The sequence below is a fragment of the Lissotriton vulgaris genome, chromosome 7 (genome assembly GCF_964263255.1).
Source record: "Lissotriton vulgaris chromosome 7, aLisVul1.2, whole genome shotgun sequence".
Taxonomy (NCBI): domain Eukaryota; kingdom Metazoa; phylum Chordata; class Amphibia; order Caudata; family Salamandridae; genus Lissotriton; species Lissotriton vulgaris.
In genome coordinates, this window is record NC_141695.1 from 1755955384 (window position 1) to 1755975889 (window position 20506).

At 44.8% G+C, this 20506-nt stretch overlaps 1 protein-coding gene across 1 annotated transcript in view; it reads left to right on the forward strand.

Annotated features, from left to right (window-relative positions):
- The window catches only part of LOC147706591 (cell adhesion molecule CEACAM1-like), a 261490-nt gene that overhangs the window by 96680 nt on the left and 144304 nt on the right, over nt 1–20506 (forward strand). The window contains exon 3 of the mRNA XM_086933082.1: nt 942–1277. Within this exon, the coding sequence (XP_086789208.1) occupies nt 942–1277 (336 nt within the window). The remainder of the gene's footprint in view (nt 1–941; nt 1278–20506) is intronic.

Sequence of the window (20506 nt, forward strand, 5' to 3'; positions counted from 1 at the left end):
GGAAGGAGGGAGACAGAGGGAGGGAGACTGAGAGGGAGACAGAGGGGGGAGAGCAACAGAGGGAGACAGACAGCGGGAGGAGGGAGACAGAGGGACGGAGACAGAGGGACGGAGACAGAGGGACGGAGAGAGAGTGGGAGACAGAGAGGGAGGGAGACAGAGAGAGTGGGAGACAGAGAGGAAGGGAGACTGAGAGGGAAGGAGACAGAGGGAGGGAGACAGAGAGGGAGGGATGTGCGTATTCTGGGTCTGGTGGCTCAGTGGACGAAGGTGTCTGCTGCAGGGGCCTGTGTTCAACCTCATGGTCACAATTTTTTTTTTGCTGAGCCCCACCCCCTCCCCCTCTGACCCCGCCCCCACTAGTGTGGCACTCTGCCAAAAACCACACTGTAAATTTGGCCCCCAAGAGAAAGTTTGTGAGTACCCATGATCTACACAATGAGTGTGGTAGGCTGTGGCTTCAAAGGCCTAGCAAAATGAGGGGTGAGTGGGTATTTGGTCATCAATGCAAACGTTTGCGCTGTGCCTGCAGGTATTTTAAAGGGTAAATATATTGATGGAATGCTTTGTGTTGTTTTGTGCCACAGAAGAGCCAGACAAAATGTAAGTAAATAACATTCTAACTTTAAAACTGTGGAGACACCGAATTACAGCTTCCTCGGTTGTTTAAATTGTGTGACTTTGATCAAAAGCCTCACTTAATTCCTTTAACTACTAACTACTCAGGACCATCCCTATTCTCCAAGAATATTAATATCTCCTACTCCCATGACTTCTGCCCTCCTGCTATAATACGCCCCCTATGCTTGAATCACAGTCACTGCAAAAAGCGGTCTCCTTTCTTATTAGTAGAAAAGCCAAAACTAATATCTGTGCTTGAGTGTTTTTTTACAAGTTTAAATCGCTGTTTAAACCCTGGTTTCCTCTCTTCTTTCTTTCAGTCTGTCTCGGTGTCTGGACTCAGGGGGCAGCTGCAGGAGTGACCAATGCCCGAGTGGGAGAGACGGCCACCCTCACTGCCCCGATCACTGCAAATCCATTTTCGTTTGGCTGGTACAGAGGGACTGGAGTGACCACTCCACAGCTGATCTGCACTTGCTTCGTGTCGCCACCATCACAGGTCAATGAAACCCAGTACACTGGTCGGGAGACTTGTGGCCCAGAAGGATCTTTGCAGATCAGAGATCTGATGACGAATTACACCGGAAATTACACCGTGCAAGTGATAATAAGTGGTGTATCCCCGGTACAAGCCATCAGACAGCTGAGGGTGTACGGTAAGTGCCTGACCTCTGCCCTGGAAGTCCATGTTCCTTCTCCCTTGTGTGGGGAGGTTTATATATGACATTTCTTTTTTTTTTAAATAAAAACCTTCTGTAACATAGGCGCCACGGACAGATTATACTCCTCCATTTGATCACTGACATTCTATGTGACCCTCTCGCATGACGTCATTCTGTCAGACCCTCCAGCATTTCGCGATTTCGCGATTTGCAAAATAATCGCGAAATCAGCAGAGGAGCGCAATTCCCGCGATATTTACCCTTTTGGCCGCGAAAAAGGTCTCGGCAGACAGCAAAAGAAATGATAACATCTTATTGGCTGTACGCGCATAGCACATACGTCACTACGTGGCTCCTACACTGTAATACTTGCCTGCTTCCGGCATTAGGGAATACGCAGAAAATACAGTCTTGTCCGAGGGCCCTTCTGAAGCTATTTTTATTGAAATCACATTACGGCCTTTTTTTTTTTCAACAGAATTATTCATTTTATTTTGTCAGTGCTGAAAGGGGATATTAACAATTCTTTACACCTGTAAATAATGTTGCCAACATGAAAGAAGTGTACTTTTTCGATCCCTGCTTTGGAGGTTATCAGCGAGCGACGACAGTAATAGGCACACACCGGGTCGCGCTTCTCGTGTTCCTGCGCTGTCCGTAGGTGATGTTGTAAACTCTTGAACTGCGGGGGTAATGGGAGCGCTGGTGCAGCTCTCCTGCTGATCCACCTACGTTGGCCACTGGAGTTCTTAGAAACCGCTCTAAGCTGTCACTCCCCTGTCTCGATTCGTTCCCACATTGCGGCCTTTAACTAATCCGGTCATCTGACCTGCAGAAAATTAATTTGACAGTTATAGTCAATGCTTGCAAACACAATCCTTTTCTATCTGTCATAGGTCACCAGCTCCCTTTCTAGATTACAGACTTCTAAAGAGCATCGGGGAGTCGTTTATTAGAGTGAAATTAACGCTGATACTTGTCCTCAGCTGGTTAATATTTTGGCAGCTGCACTTTTTCACATGTACAAAAACTTATGTTTCAAGTCGAACCAAATAAATCAGTAGAGCCAAAAAAGATGAATGCTAAATAGTTAATCTTCAAACACAAACTGCTATGTGGTGCTATTCGCCATCTTTTGCCATTACCGAATTTTGCTTCCATAGCTCATTAGGATAACCATTTGGCAGAAAACCATAAGAAAATCTACCTAATTAGGCCTAATTGCGGTAGTGTCAAGAACACAAACCAACTTTTATGATTTGTAGTTTTATATTCATATATGTACAAGGAAGCCTTTTGTGTCTGGCCGGATTGGCATGATTTAGTTGTGTTCAAGCTTCCTACAGTTTGCAGGATTAGCTGAGGCCATCCACATTACCTCAACAGCATACTTACTGTATGCACATACCTTTTCCTTTCTACACCACAGGAAACAACTTAAATAATTTTATTTCAAAATTAAAAAGGCACCAGGGTCAAAGCAACGTTCCCATTCACAAGGCTCGGGTCAGTCTGCCATACTTGTCTGTGGCAGCTTGCTGGTTCCATGTTTAGCAGTTCATAAATTCGTTTGATGTGACTTCTCAAACCTGCTAATAAATGCCCTTGAATATTCATGCCCCTATCAAAGGCTATGTAACAAAAGGTGGATAGTATCCATGCATTTAAAAATTAATTGGCATCTTCCAAGCTAGATTACTAGGATATCAATAACAACGAAACATTTTTTTCCTGTTTCGTTTGAATTTCATTGACTGTCTTTTTTTGTTGTTGCTGTTTTATATAGGGCAAACTCAACACAAAGGTATCCAAGCCCTTTACATGAGCACACGTTGCATTACAGAAAGATACATTCATTTTTAGGCACAGGGAGAAATACCTCTCTCCCACCTCCACGTAAACCCTTGCTTTGGGGACGATGTTGGCACTGTAAGTGGTAGAGGTTAGGGGTTCTCCCTTTCCCGTCATAGTTGGGGTGAGCGACTTGAATACTTTTCAGCTGCATGGGTAGAGCTGGGTGTCAGGGTTGCATACCACAGCTCACATGGTCGGGTTGCCTCTTTCTCTCATATATTTATCAGACCCTCCAACATTACACGATTCAGGCAAAAATCGCGAAATCATCTGACAAGCACAATGGCCGCAATATATACAATTTTGGCTGTGATATTTACAAAAAAGTATCTACCAGGAGACAGCAAAACAAACAATGCCCTTTAATTGGCTGTGCGCGCACACGTCACTACTTGCCGCCGTCCAATTTCTGCTTCCTTCTGGCCAAGCGACGTTTGTATTACAAATTCCCATTTCGATTAATGAGTCAGTTTCCAGCCATGGGAGCCTTCTGCGGCAGAATAACTATCAGAAGGGAGCGCTGGAGTGCAGACATATGCAGGTCATCAATTACATAGCCACTTTGTGTTATATATCTGGATGAATGGACAGAAGCAGCAAAATACCATTTGGGGCAGCACACTATACTAAGTTCAGATTTTTAGCATAAGTGTTATAAGCCAGGCCCTTAATTACATCGGCCACGCCCCTGTCGGAGACCCACAGTTTTTTCATCCTACTTAAAACCCTGCACACACCCCTCTGCTGTTACTTAATTGTGGACTTCATTCCAAACCTAAGTCATGTGCAGATGGAGACGTGCAGATTGGTATAGAGGAAAACTCACTCTGTCCCTGAGGCAAACACTCCTCTTGGCCCAAAGGTGTAGCACATTCTGGAAGGGTCCAGGAGGCAGCGGTGCCTCGGCAGGGGTGAATACAAGGGTGCTAGAACACCCCAGGGAGAAATAGGGACCTCTCTCACGAGGTGCAGATTGGAGCTGTGCTTCTGTAGAGCAACAAAGATTTTAAAAATGCCTATTTCACAGTGGAAAACTCTGCTAAATCAGTTGGTATTGATTTAAGGCTGAAAAGGAATGATTTCAAGTAAAATGAGGGGCTGCAAAAATGCCGCTAAATTTTCATTTTTGTGCCGCTAAATTTCCATTTTTGTGCCGCTAAATTTGCAAATCTATGCCGCAATATCCTGGGGGGTCTGTTCTGTACATGGGTGACATCAGTTTTAACGTCCAAAGCGATAAAACGCACAGCAAGACACGCAGATATTTATATAACACCTTTTAATGTTTGTTTGTATGTTAATAAGGCTGTGGGATCTCAGTCCTGGTGACGAATATCTCGTAATATTCTTGTCCAAGCAAGTGGTGTTTATCTGCGAACATGTAATACATATGTACCGTAATGATACATAAATTATGGCAGTAGCTTCCTGGAAGAATTTTTTTTTTTTGCTTCTCTTTCTCTGTTTAAGTAAAATACAATTGTATGATACTTAATATACTTAATTGATTGATTTTAATGCTTATATAGCTTATGCTGTCACCCTACGGGTATCCTGGCTCTTAAACCACTTCAAAAAATGCTCCCTTTGCCATGGCCCAAATGTACAAAGAATCGATCGCCCGAAATAAACAGGCCCAGACACTTGTTTCCAATAGCAAAAAAGGCCACTTTTATTTTAGATCAGGTAAACTCAAATTCAGGCAATTCATCAACATTTTACTAAAATTGGGCCAAAACCTTCAAAACTCTCATACGTTTAAAATATTAGCATTTCTGACCGAAACCATCAACCATATGTTGTAACCATTCCTTTAAACCATGTCTTTCATATCCCTTCATTTGATACCGTTACCATTTTCCCCTTTCTTTTTCCCAACTGGAGGATGGGTAAGCCCGCTCCAGACTTACCCACCCCAAAAACACCGCACCTGTGCTATAAAACACGCCTAGAAGCAACCTGTCTAACAGCGGCAAAATGAATACATCAGTAAACAACAGAATTTGTTTTTATATATATATATATATATATATATATATATATATATATATATATATATATATATTACCTACTGGCTATCGCCAGTAGGTATATATAGTTAGGATTTATTCCCTATGGGATTTTTGAAAATTCTATGTCTAATAACTTTGGCGTTTGTGGACGGAATCGGCTGAAATTTTCAGGAAAATGGCACATTTTGTTTCTGAGCAGCCCTTAAAAATTTGGGGGGGTTTTGTCGAGGGGGGACCGAGAAAAAAGGGGGGTCCCAAAACGCGTTTTTCCCATGCTAATTTCCATAGGGCGGTTGGACTCACTTTTATCTCGAACGGCTGAATGGATTTGCACGAAACTTGGCAAAATTGTAGGGACTGTTAGCCCGATGTGCCTTTGCTAGGTCTCAATATATGTGCTCCAGTAGTTTTTGAGAAATTAACGTTTAAAACAAGATATATATCTGTAACAGCGCTCCAGGCTGCGCTCCGGTTCGCTTACTTTTCGCGAAACGGAACTTTGAGCGCAGAAAGCTGATTGGCTCTCCGGTGTCTGTCAACATTCTAAACAGTCCGGAGCGGCCGCCATCTTATCTCTCGGTAGGATCGAGAGAGAAGAAGAGGTGAAAAACGAAGGGGGAATTTAATGAAAGGGGGCAAGGTATACCCCTCTTGACCCCCTAGGAATGTTGTTGGGGTTATTAAAGGGTCCCGTGGGGAAAATTAAAAAAAAATGATTTTTCACGGTAGAAGCGCTTCACGGGCCGCGAACTGGGCCGCAAACTGGTAGCGAAACGGGAATTCGCCATTTTGTGCTTCGTTTTAATTAAATTACTAGGTATAAGGGGGTGCGGGAGACGTATCCTAATCCCCTATGTTTCATGAGGGTGGCTGAGGAGGCTCATATATGTTGATACATCTCTTCCAGCGGCTGTGCGTGAGCTTTTTATTTTTTTTGCTGCGTGACGTCTGTTAACGTTCGATTCGATGGAAATCAGGAAGTGTTGACCGCCAATTTGTCACTGCGATAAAAATTTTTGTTATAAATGAATCCTTATTGATAAACATTGTCTGCGCCATCTTGCCTTTTTTCCAATGCCACAATTTTGTCGTGCACGGCAGCCATTTTAGATGCCAGGCTGGTCCCAGGCTATCACCTACCCCTGCGGATGTAGTTTATGGCCCCAGCTGTAGAGAATTCAGACATGCCAACCCTCCCGATTCAGGCGTGAGACTACTGATTTCAGTGCTAGTCTCCCGCCTCCCGATTTCTGCAAGGAAAAACCCGGGGGCATATTACCAACAACTAGCGATAATTTTTGTCTCTAACTTGTTTAGAGACAAAAATTATCGCCGCACATCGGCGATTTTTATCGCAGATAAACCTTGCTATTAGCAAGGTTCATCGCAAATGCGATAAAAAACGGCCGCAATGCATGAATATCGCAGAAAAGTCAGCGATATTCATGTATTATCGAGCAAATGCTCTTAGCCATGTTATCCACCTCCCATCGGATAACATGGCTAAGAACTGCTCAGGGCACTATCACTGACATGCAAAGCGGGGCCCACGATGGTCGCTATCTCCTTTTAGCTGTCACTAACTGGTGTTAGCGACAGCTTGGTAATAGGGAGATAATTTTATCTCCGCTTTCTTGGCTTTTAAAGCCAAAAAAGCGGAGATAAACCCCCTTGATAATATGCCCCATGATTCCTCGGGGGTTTCAGCTGACAGGGCTTGGTATTGTGTTACGTGGTAATTCTTCCAGGAAACGTCAGAGGGTCGATGCAGGGGTTCTAGAAGGGGTGATAAACCATTTAAGCCTCATAAAGAAGCGCATGGTCTTTTAAAGATCTGTGAAGTACTCGGGGCGGCGGTGTGTGTGTGTCCTCTTTCAGGAGCGGGCGGGGGGGGGGGGGGGGGGAATGCCAGCAACTTCCAGGCTAGGCAGTGTTCAACACTTGCATCACCCTTTCTCTGCCTGCTATTGCGCTCCATGCTTCGGAAAGGTAAGAAAAAGAACGTGCATTTGAGTTTGAAATGTCCGATCCTGTAGCAGTACACTTGCAAAGCCCACACATGACAATAACCCGATTCAAGGCCCCATTCACCCGTTTTTAAAAAAATATATAACACTCCAACAAAGTAAGATTATAAAACTTTATTAACTTTTAAATATAATGAACGGAACAAAAACTGTAAAAACATTTAAACATTTTTCACCAAAAAAAGCAACAATGGTCAGAAGCTGTCTTTTGTGCGAATAGTCCCAAGGCAGCACAACGTGCTGAGTTCTGGACGGCACCCAGGTGATGTCGCCTGGGTGCCGCACTGGTTTTGGTATCCTACAATGCTGCTCCGAAAATTGGCGTGGGGCGTCCCGGGTGGTGCGGGGGGAGGCCTCGCCAGTAGCGGTCTGTTGTGCGAATAGTCCCAAGGCAGCAGAACGCGCTGAGATGTTGATGGCACCCAGGTGATGTCCAGTAAACTGCCGCACTGGTTTTGGTATCCTACAATGCTGCTCCGAAAATTGGCGTGGGGCGGCCCGGGGGGGGGGGGCGTGGGGGAGGCGGCGTGAACGGGCCTCCCCAGGTGGCGGCCATCCAGCTGAGTTGCGCCCGCTCTTGCGGCTACAGCGTCTCGCTCACCATGTTGTTGAGTTGCTCCCACTCTTGCAGTGCAGCGATAGGCAGCTGCCACATGACTCTTAAAATGGCGGACGGCTCTTCGGTTTTGGGCCTGGTCCACTAAAATGGCCCTGGGACACCTTGGAACTCGGACGCTTGCCTGCTAGGGCTTGGGCTCCATTCTCGAAAGCGTCCCCTCAGCCGTGAAGATTCTACAAAAGTCTTGGGGGCCCTCGACTCCTGCAGGCTTCCGGTGAGGAGCGGCTGCCATGATTGCTCGCGGAATGACCACGACGGAGCCACGAGATGGTGGTGCTCTCATGCTGACGCCAGCTTCAGTCTGAATCATCCAGAAACAAGGTGGGGCTTTCATCGTTTGGGGAAAAAAAAATTTCTAAACCAATGAAAAGTGTTATTTTTAGGTCATATGACCAAGCCTTCCATCTTTAGGAAACCAAAAGTAAAATGAACCAATGAAAAGTTTTATAAACAAGTCACATGACCTGTTATGCGGCATAGGGCTACAAAAAGCGTAGAAAATCCGTTGGCACGTGAGGCGGCGTCAGTAGCGGACCGATGTGCGAATAGGCCGAAGGCAGCACAACGCGCCGAGATCCGGATGGCACCGAGGTGGTGTCCAGCAAATTGCCGCACTGGTGTGGCCATCCTACAATACTGCGCCGAAAGACGGCGTGTCCAGCTGAGTTCCGGTCACTTTTGCGGTACAGTGACTCGAACGCGCCGAGATCCGGATGGCACCGAGGTTGTGTCCAGCAAGTTGCCGCACTGGTGTGGCCATCCTACAATGCTGTGCCGAAAGTCGGCGTGGGGTGCCCCGTTGGCTTATGAGGTGATGTCAGTAGTGGACCGATGTGTGAATATGTCGGAACCAGCACAAGGCGCCAAGATCCGAATGGCAAGTCCTGGATGTTGAGTGCCATAGTTGAGAGTTCTGAGCAGTGCTTGTAAGACTATCTGAAGCTTATTTGCACCTGCTGCAGCTTCACTATTGCCCAAGGTGGTGTCCAGCAAATTGCTGCACTGGTGTGGCCAACCTACAATGCTGCGCCGAAAGACGGCGTGTTCAGCTGAGTTCCGGTCACTCTTGCGGTACAGTGACTCGAACGCGCCGAGATCCGGATGGCACCGAGGTGGTGTCCAGCAAGTTGCCGCACTGGTGTGGCCATCCTACAATGCTGCGCCGAAAGTCAGTGTGGGGTGCCCCGTTGGCTTATGAGGTGATGTCAGTAGTGGACCGATGTGTGAATAGGTCGGAACCAGCACAAGGCGCCCTGCACTGTTGAGCTTTTTTCAATGCCTGTTTTTTGTTGTTTCCCCTCCATCAAAAACAAAAAAAAAATATAAAACTGTGCAAAAATGCAAAAAAATGTTTAGAAAAGCAGTGCTTGTAAGACTGTCTGACATAGGCGGAACTTTTTTCCTTTTCCTTTCTGCTTCTTGTTCCACAATCCGTTTCACCTGAAGACACGACCAGGTTCCTGAATGTGTGCAGGGGGACGCTATTGATTGAATGAAAATGGCGGCTTGACACAAAGCTGACTCAAGCGTTGCTGTTGATGCTATACAGACAAAAATTGGTTTTCAGTTTGTACATTCTTCAGGATTTTTTTTTCCATCCAAGGCTGATTGAGAGTTTGTAGAAAAATGGCTTCAGATTTTCCACATATTACTCTTCAACATTCTTCCTAAATGTAACAATGTGAGACTCACTAGGAGAACGGCTGTTTATCTTTCCTTTCAAAATGCTGCCAACAATATTTTCTGAATGGAAGACACCATCTTGTAGCATAAAGGGCCGAAAGGGGTTCTGGTCTGGCCGATTGTTGGTGGAGACATTTTGACTATATCTTGGACCTGCCCGGCGTCGCCCAAAATGGTGCCGGTATAAATGGGACTCGTAACTCCTTGCCCGCAAATGTATATCTAGAAAATTTTATTGTAAGTGGCCCTGTCTTATTTTAATTACAAAATGTACGTCCACCGATTCCGCAACTGTTAGACACCTTAGTTCTTGCAACCTAATGGCCCGCTCGTTACGTTCCTCTACAGTGTAAATGTCTCCTCATCATATACGATTTCAGTTTGCTCCGTGGCCGGCCCACGTGGTTATAGGCCCGTATTTGTATACTGACATTTTCACAATAAAGGTTTTTAAAACAAAACACGGTAGTAGTATTTACATTGGTAAAGTTTTTACCTTTAGTCACTGTTTTCGAATCAGTAAAAGGCAAGTGAAATAAAGCAGTCCAATTACATGATGGATAAAAGGTATAATATGTAGGAACGCAGTAAAGATAAATGGTCAAGGGCAGTTGTGTTTTCCACTCCTGCAACATAAAGTGATCGATAAGAATCTGATAATCAGGCGTATCGGCGACTAAGACAGCAGGCCGAGTCTCTTTTACTCAACGGCTCTGTCATGGAACGAAGAAACGCCCTTTTTCTCGAAAAAGGAATATATTTTACTTGCAGGACAGTTGTAAATTTTCCGGGAAAGTACATTAGCCTGGAATATTATAACATATGTTTAAAAAAAAATAATGTTCGAAAACAATAAAAAGCGTAATTTTTAGGTCATATGACCAAGCTTTTCATCATTAAAATAACAAAAGTAAAATGAACCAATGAAAAGTTTTATTAACAAGTCACATGACCTGTTATGCTTACGTTACGCGCTGCGCGCCGCGCCTCGGATCACTTCCGGGTGCGCTAACGCGGCGTGTCATATAACGCATTACGCGACAACGTATGTCAAGAATATAGTCAAAATGTGTCCACCAACCAGCGTTCGGAACACAACCCCTTTCAGCAGTCCAAAAAGTTCTGTTAAATGACAACAGAGGGGACAGGCAACAAGAACCATCAGTCAAAGATGGGAGGGCAAGTTCTTCTCTTCCGGGTCATGTTGGGGCGCTACCGGAACTGATCGAATTGGTAGTCTACAGTGTTTCTGGATGTTTCAGACTAAAGCTGGCGTCAGCATGAGAGCACTACCATCTCGTAGCTCCGTCGTGGCCATTCCACGAGCAGACATGGCAGCCGCTCCCCACCAGAAGCCTGCGGGAGTCGGGGGCCCCCAAGACTTTTGTAGAATCTTCACGGCTGAGGGGACGCTTTCGAGAATGGGACCCAAGCCCTATCAGGGAAGCGTCCGAGTTCAAAGGTGTCCCAGGGCCATTTTAGTGGACCAGGCCCAAAACCGAAGAGCCGGCCGCCATTTTGAGAGTCCTGTGGCAGCCGCCTATCGCTGCACCGCAAGAGCGGGAGCAACTTAACTACATGGTGAGCGAGACGCTGTAGTCGCAAGAGCGGGCGGTAAACAGCTGAATGGCGGAAGAGGCACAGTGTAGCAAAAGCGGGCGGAATGGCAACTAAAACGGTAAAGGGGCGCCCCACTACAGCGTGTCTTCAGGTCAAACGGATTGTGGGACAAAGTCCAGAATAGAAGAGTCATCAAAAGGCAAAAAGTTCCGCCGGACCCCGGGAGCCGGCCGCCTATGTCGGGGGCGATCTCAGGCTACACCAGTGCTATAAGACTTGGGGAGGGGGTCGGAGCCAAGCGTCTTCTCCGAGTCCGTGCCATCACACCGTCCCTCGGGGGCCTCCGTCAAGCGGTTTAGGGAGGTACCATATAACATTGTTTTCAAATGCAGTCAGGTCCACAAACGACCCTCACTTACTTTGAGAATAGTGAAGCTGCAGTAGGTGGAAATAAGCTTCAGACAGTCTTACAAGCACTGCTTTTGTAAACATTTTTTGATTTTTTTGTATTTTTGCACAGTTTTATATTTTTTTTTTGTTTTTGATGGAGGGGAAACAACAAAGCACAGGCATTGAAAAAGGCTCAAATTCAGAACTCTGAACTATGGCACCCAACATCCAGGACTTGCCATCCGGATCTTGGCGCCTTGTGCTGCTTCCGACCTATTCACACATCGGTCCACTACTGACATCATCTTATAAACCAACGTTATGTAAATAGTTATTTAATAAAATGTTTTACCCTGTTTCTTTGCTGGTGTGTTGTCTATATTTTTAATATTTGCATAGGGTTTGTCGTTATTTTGGGCGGGATGGGTGACGGAGCCGAGCTGTCTTGCAGCCGTCATGGTGTGGAGCTCAGTTCATCTCACTATTTTCGTATTTCTCATGAAGGGTTGTTTATAATATTTCTATTTTAGCGAGGTCAAAAAAAGATCCAATTAGTGGCCTACTGATTTTGCTCGATTACTTTTATTTTTTTACACGATTTTTCACGATCTGCAAAGACTAAACAGAGTATTGTGACTTTGTGCTTGTTTGTAAATAGAGAATGAACCAAAGAGAATCAATTGTAAAACAGTAAATGCTTGGATAATAATCAATCAAATGGAGAGACAAGCAGGCAGAACGGATTACAACGGGGGTAAAGGCCTGCGTTAACTACTCTTCACTATCTGCAAAGAGAGAGTACTACTAAGAGAAAAGAGGGGAGGGGGGCAGCGTTCAAAGCACATCAGCGTGCATAAACACGAAAAAGTTTTTATCTATCACGTACTTGACATTTTAAAGCTTTTCATATTTGCTATTAAAAAACCATTGAAATTCACTGAAAAAACCATAGGTTATAGTCGATATATAGTTAGGAATTTGCATTTACAAAACCTTGAAAATTCAATGAAAAAACCATTGGTTTTAGGCCATATATAGTTAGGGATTTGCATTTACAAAACCTTATTTTACTCGCATAAAACCATTGAAATTCCATATATAGTTAGATGCGCTAACTATATATCGCGCACCCGCAATCCACTGCTGATGATGTCACATATTACATCATTCATGACATGGTCAGTGACATCACTGATGACATCACTGATGACAACTCAAATGACATCACTGATGACATCTCATTTGACATCACTGATCACATCACTGATGACATCACTCATGTGATAATACAATGAACCTCTTCAGACTCTAATATAACCTTACATACACTCAGTATAAACAGACACTCACAGACTGTCACTCATCCATGGAGTTACTCACACACCTAGTCAGTCATGGAAAGAATCAATCACACCTCCATTTCCTCAACTATACAGTTATACACACCTTACTTATTCAAACATATTCTAACACATATTTACTCTCTTATACAATCCCTGATACAAGCTCACAGTGATCCATACAGCCACTCACACATTCACTGGCTCTTATCCACAGTTATTTATATATGTCAACTCTCAGATGTACTGTGTTTTACATACGTATTTACTTGCACATGTAGCACTGAGATATCCATTCACTCACCAACACACCCATGCACAGTCAACCGCCCATATAGCTGTTTCCACATGCACTCTTGAACTCATACACCTAGTGAATCAACTGCTTACACATCTATGCACAGAGTCACACACCTCCCAGCCACCCACACACATACTCAGTCTCCCATACAAATACTTGAGCAACCAATCAATAATCCATATAGTTATTCATATAGCTACTGATCAACACATGCAGCAGCTTACACAACAACAGACATCCTGATGCACAAATTAAGACAGTTTAGTCACTAACCCATGCACTCAGTGAGACACATTTAATCACTCTTTCATACAGTCAGTCATGCACCTACTAAATTCTTCATCCAGACACTTATACATCCACTCATTCTTCAATATGTAAAACATATTTAAACTTTACAGAAACATACAGTCACTGGATGTTGTCATCAGTGATGTCATCAGTGATGTCACTGACCATGTCATGAATGATGTAATATGTGACATCATCAGCAGTGGATTGCGGGTGCGCGATATATAGTTAGCGCATCTAACTATATATGGAATTTCAATGGTTTTATGCGAGTAAAATAAGGTTTTGTAAATGCAAATCCCTAACTATATATGGCCTAAAACCAATGGTTTTTTCATTGAATATATATATATATATATATGTATATTCTTCACCCTCAGATGCCTCTTGACATGAAGACGCCACTCCGTGTGTGAATAGGTACAACCTTCTTTATTTGCAAAACTGCGCCACGCGCCTGTCATTTTCAAGGGTCCCAACGCGTTTCGAAGCGTCTCGCTTCTTCATCAGGGGTTTGGCACTCAGTGAGACCGGATGAAACTGCAGCTCTATTTGTCCATTGCGCATGCGCCCTCCAATGGGTGCATGCTGGGGGCTGTAGTTTGGTAATGCTCCTTCGGTGGAGTCCGTGTTCTCAAAGTGTTTCCGTGCTTTTAGTCCATGTTTAACTGCCCTCCAGTGGGCTACAGGCACAGTGTGCAGTTCTTAATTTGGCAGTTCACTCACGCTGCTCGTTGGCTGTCGGATGGCAGTCCCCGCAGACCCGCATTAACCTTTCCAGCGGGCGGTGCATCTTCCGCGGTTGAGGCCACCGCGCATAAATCTTCACCCTCAGATGCCTCTTGACATGAAGACGCCACTCCGTGTGTGAATAGGTACAACCTTCTTTATTTGCAAAACTGCGCCACGCGCCTGTCATTTTCAAGGGTCCCAACGCGTTTCGAAGCGTCTCGCTTCTTCATCAGGGGTTTGGCACTCAGTGAGACCGGATGAAACTGCAGCTCTATTTGTCCATTGCACATGCGCCCTCCAATGGGTGCATGCTGGGGGCTGTAGTTTGGTAATGCTCCTTCGGTGGAGTCCGTGTTCTCAAAGTGTTTCCGTGCTTTTAGTCCATGTTTAACTGCCCTCCAGTGGGCTACAGGCACAGTGTGCAGTTCTTAATTTGGCAGTTCACTCACGCTGCTCGTTGGCTGTCGGATGGCAGTCCCCGCAGACCCGCATTAACCTTTCCAGCGGGCGGTGCATCTTCCGCGGTTGAGGCCACCGCGCATAAATCTTCACCCTCAGATGCCTCTTGACATGAAGACGCCACTCCGTGTGTGAATAGGTACAACCTTCTTTATTTGCAAAACTGCGCCACGCGCCTGTCATTTTCAAGGGTCCCAACGCGTTTCGAAGCGTCTCGCTTCTTCATCAGGGGTTTGGCACTCAGTGAGACCGGATGAAACTGCAGCTCTATTTGTCCATTGCGCATGCGCCCTCCAATGGGTGCATGCTGGGGGCTGTAGTTTGGTAATGCTCCTTCGGTGGAGTCCGTGTTCTCAAAGTGTTTCCGTGCTTTTAGTCCATGTTTAACTGCCCTCCAGTGGGCTACAGGCACAGTGTGCAGTTCTTAATTTGGCAGTTCACTCACGCTGCTCGTTGGCTGTCGGATGGCAGTCCCCGCAGACCCGCATTAACCTTTCCAGCGGGCGGTGCATCTTCCGCGGTTGAGGCCACCGCGCATAAATCTTCACCCTCAGATGCCTCTTGACATGAAGACGCCACTCCGTGTGTGAATAGGTACAACCTTCTTTATTTGCAAAACTGCGCCACGCGCCTGTCATTTTCAAGGGTCCCAACGCGTTTCGAAGCGTCTCGCTTCTTCATCAGGGGTTTGGCACTCAGTGAGACCGGATGAAACTGCAGCTCTATTTGTCCATTGCGCATGCGCCCTCCAATGGGTGCATGCTGGGGGCTGTAGTTTGGTAATGCTCCTTCGGTGGAGTCCGTGTTCTCAAAGTGTTTCCGTGCTTTTAGTCCATGTTTGACTGCCCTCCAGTGGGCTACAGGCACAGTGTGCAGTTCTTAATTTGGCAGTTCACTCACGCTGCTCGTTGGCTGTCGGATGGCAGTCCCCGCAGACCCGCATTAACCTTTCCAGCGGGCGGTGCATCTTCCGCGGTTGAGGCCACCGCGCATAAATCTTCACCCTCAGATGCCTCTTGACATGAAGACGCCACTCCGTGTGTGAATAGGTACAACCTTCTTTATTTGCAAAACTGCGCCACGCGCCTGTCATTTTCAAGGGTCCCAACGCGTTTCGAAGCGTCTCGCTTCTTCATCAGGGGTTTGGCACTCAGTGAGACCGGATGAAACTGCAGCTCTATTTGTCCATTGCGCATGCGCCCTCCAATGGGTGCATGCTGGGGGCTGTAGTTTGGTAATGCTCCTTCGGTGGAGTCCGTGTTCTCAAAGTGTTTCCGTGCTTTTAGTCCATGTTTTTTACCAAACTACAGCCCCCAGCATGCACCCATTGGAGGGCGCATGCGCAATGGACAAATAGAGCTGCAGTTTCATCCGGTCTCACTGAGTGCCAAACCCCTGATGAAGAAGCGAGACGCTTCGAAACGCGTTGGGACCCTTGAAAATGACAGGCGCGTGGCGCAGTTTTGCAAATAAAGAAGGTTGTACCTATTCACACACGGAGTGGCGTCTTCATGTCAAGAGGCATCTGAGGGTGAAGATTTATGCGCGGTGGCCTCAACCGCGGAAGATGCACCGCCCGCTGGAAAGGTTAATGCGGGTCTGCGGGGACTGCCATCCGACAGCCAACGAGCAGCGTGAGTGAACTGCCAAATTAAGAACTGCACACTGTGCCTGTAGCCCACTGGAGGGCAGTCAAACATGGACTAAAAGCACGGAAATACTTTGAGAACACGGACTCCACCGAAGGAGCATTACCAAACTACAGCCCCCAGCATGCACCCGTTGGAGGGCGCATGCGCAATGGACAAATAGAGCTGCAGTTTCATCCGGTCTCACTGAGTGCCAAACCCCTGATGAAGAAGCGAGACGCTTCGAAACGCGTTGGGACCCTTGAAAATGACAGGCGCGTGGCGCAGTTTTGCAAATAAAGAAGGTTGTACCTATTCACACACGGAGTGGCGTCTTCATGTCAAGAGGCATCTGAGGGTGAAGATTTATGCGCGGTGGCCTCAACCGCGGAAGATGCACCGCCCGCTGGAAAGGTTAATGCGGGTCTGCGGGGACTGCCATCCGACAGCCAACGAGCAGCGTGAGTGAACTGCCAAATTAAGAACTGCACACTGTGCCTGTAGCCCACTGGAGGGCAGTCAAACATGGACTAAAAGCACGGAAATACTTTGAGAACACGGACTCCACCGAAGGAGCATTACCAAACTACAGCCCCCAGCATGCACCCATTGGAGGGCGCATGCGCAATGGACAAATAGAGCTGCAGTTTCATCCGGTCTCACTGAGTGCCAAACCCCTGATGAAGAAGCGAGACGCTTCGAAACGCGTTGGGACCCTTGAAAATGACAGGCGCGTGGCGCAGTTTTGCAAATAAAGAAGGTTGTACCTATTCACACACGGAGTGGCGTCTTCATGTCAAGAGGCATCTGAGGGTGAATATATATGTATATATATATATATATATATATATATATATATATATATATATATATATATATATATATATATATATATATATATATATATATATATTACCTACTGGCGGTCGCCAGTAGGTATATATAGTTAGGATTTTTTCTCTATGGGATTTTTGAAAATTCTATGTCTAATAACTTTGGCGTTTGTGGACGGAATTGGCTGAAATTTTCAGGAAAATGGAACATTTTGTTTCTGAGCAGCCCCTGACAATTTGGGGGGGTTTCATCAAGGGGGGGTCGAGAAAAAAGGGGGGTCCCAAAACGCATTTTTCCCATGTTAATTTCCATAGGGCGGTTGGCCTCACTTTTAGCTCGAACGGCTGAATGGATTTGCACGAAACTTGGAAAAATTGTAGGGAATGTTAGCCTGATGTGCCTTTGCTAGGTCTCAAAATATGTGCTCCAGTGGATTTTGAGTAATTTAGGTTCAAAAAAATATATATATCTGGGCGGAGCCTAACCACACATCTGATCTGATTGGCTGTCAGCACTTCATCCAAGAAGTGTTGGCAGCCATCTTGGGACCAATATACATGATAGCACCTCATTAAAAAGCATTGTTGTTAATAGAGGGTTTTAGGACTTTAGTTACATTATAAATCATTTGTTGATGGTACCATACTCGTTTTAGGAATTGTGGTGGGTTCTAAGGTGATTTTACCATGTGAAAAAACCTTCTGCTGTGATATCATGAATATTGTTTGAAAGAAAACTAATATCTCATGATTTTCCCACAGTGGTTTGGAAGGGGATCTATAAGCTAAACTGAAAGCATATTTTCTGTAAATTCACATTATCTTTCTCAGTCATGTGAAAATGAAGTCTGACATTCTCAGTAAAACATGTACATCCAACAAGGACAGAGACTGTCAGTTGATTCCTTTGTGTTCTACTGCAGCCTCCTAGAGTGTTCTAAAGAACAACTAGAGCGCTAACAGTCCTACTTATTACAAAGGTATGGCACACCTGAAGCCATCTTGATTGGAATAAAGTGGTAACTCTTAAAACATTTAATTTAAAAAGAAACAACATGAAGGGGTATATTTTGCCATAGAAAGTATGATTAGTGCTGCAGAATGAAAAATTAGGGCACATTTTGAGTGACTTCTCAAATCCTTTTCTATTTCATTAAAACATTCTGACATGCAGTCTCCCAAAATGGCCACCAGAGACAAAAGAGCCCAAATGTAGCCCAAATATCACCCAGATGTAGCCCAAGTATAGCCCAATGACAGAATGTCCCAGAGTGTTCTAAAGAACAACTAGAGCGCTAACAGTCCTAATTATTACAAAGGTATAGCACACCTGAAGCCATCTTGATTGGAATAAAGTGGTAACTCTTAAAACATTTAATTTAAAAAGAAACAACATGAGGGGGTATATTTTGCCATAGAAAGTATGATTAGTGCTGCAGAATGAGAAATTAGGGCACATTTTGAGTGACTTCTCAAATCCTTTTCTATTTCATTAAAACATTCTGACATGCAGTCTCCCAAAATGGCCACCAGAGACAAAAGAGCCCAAATGTAGCCCAAATATCACCCAGATGTAGCCCAAGTATAGCCCAATGACAGAATGTCCCAGAGTGTTCTAAAGAACAACTAGAGCGCTAACAGTCCTAATTATTACAAAGGTATAGCACACCTGGAGCCATCGTGATGGGAATAAAGTGGTAACTCTTAAGACATTTAATTTAAAAAGGAACAAAATGAGGGGGTATATTATGCAATAGAAGGTATTATTAGTGCTGCAGAAAGAAAAATTAGGGCACATTTTGGGTGACTTTTCAAATCCTCTTCTATTTCATTAAAAAATTCTGACATGCAGTCTCCCAAAGTGGCCACCAGAGACAAAAGAGCCCAAATGTAACCCAAATATCACCCAGATGTAGCCCAAGTATAGCCCAATGACAGAATGTCCCAGAGTGTTCTAAAGAACAACTAGAGCGCTAACAGTCCTACTTATTACAAAGGTATGGCACACCTGAAGCCATCTTGATTGGAATAAAGTGGTAACTCTTAAAACATTTAATTTAAAAAGGAACAAAATGAGGGGGTATATTTTGCCATATGAATTATGATTAGTGCTGCAGAAAGAAAAATTAGGGCACATTTTGAGTGACTTCTCAAACCCTCTTCAATTTCATTAAAAAATTCTGACATAGTCTCGCAAGATGGCCACCAGAGACAAAAGAGCCTAAATGTAGCCCAAATATCACCCAGATGTACCCCAAGTATAGCCCAATGACAGAATGTCCCAGAGTGTTCTAAAGAACTAGAGCGCTAACAGTCTTACTTATGACAAAAGTATGGCACACCAGAAGCCATCTTGATTGGAATGTAGTGGTAAGTCTGAAAACACTCAATTTAAAAAGGAACAACATGAGGGGGTTAATTTTACCATAGAAAGTATGATTAGTGCTTCAGAAAGAAAAATTAGGGATCATTTTGAGTGACTTCTCAAATCCTCTTCTATTTCATTAAAAAAATTCTGACATGCAGACTGAAACATGCACTTTGAATACCAGCAGCAGACGTCCCTGGTGAGCAGTAGCTTTACTACAGTGATCTAATGTGCAACTAGAGTGCTAACATTCAGAATTTATGGCAAATGTGTGACACATCTGAATGCCTTCTTGATGGAACCAAAGTAAACAAGCATTGAAAATGCAATAGATCTCGCCCTCATTTAAGTTAAAGCCATTCTGTTTGTAATGAGGTGGCTTTTTAGCTTTGCTTTTATTAGTGTTTTTTCAACTTTCATGTAAATAACGCACCGTTTTCACCAAATCGACTTTGCCCAAGCACACCCTTCCCTTCGGCCAACAAATCCCAAAAATCCGGCACACCTGCCGATCCACTCTCCCTACAGCTCACCCAAGCCCCGTCCCTCTAGCGCAACTGGAACACCCCAAATTCACCTTCTCCATGCGCACCAAAAACTCCCATTGAATAACATGACAATTCGCTACTCCGCACAAAAATTGCTCTTTAAAGCACTTCCACTGCTCCGATCCGCTTCAAACTTGGCTGGACACTAGTTCCAGCGATTCCCTAACATCTCACCAAAAATCAGCCCAATCCATCCACTGGAACGGGGACGAATTTCAACCCGGATACGCGCCCCCCGCAAACACAAAAAAAAGCCATAAAACGGCCAAATCTCGACCAAAAACCGCCAAAATCCCTCAAAACCTTGCCAACACCAATACGCACAAAACTGAACCGGCCCCTCAGCCCTAGGCTCCGGGAACCCTACTTAATTGACCCAAAAGCCCTAAAAAAGCAACATAATACACACGAAAACGCCCTAACAACCCTAAAATGCATATAAGTATATGTATGCATGCATTTATGTTTGTATTTATATGTAGATATACAGATGATATATGTTTATATATGTATGTATATATATATATTCACTGAAAAAACCATAGGCTATAGACCATATATAGTTTGGAATTAGCATT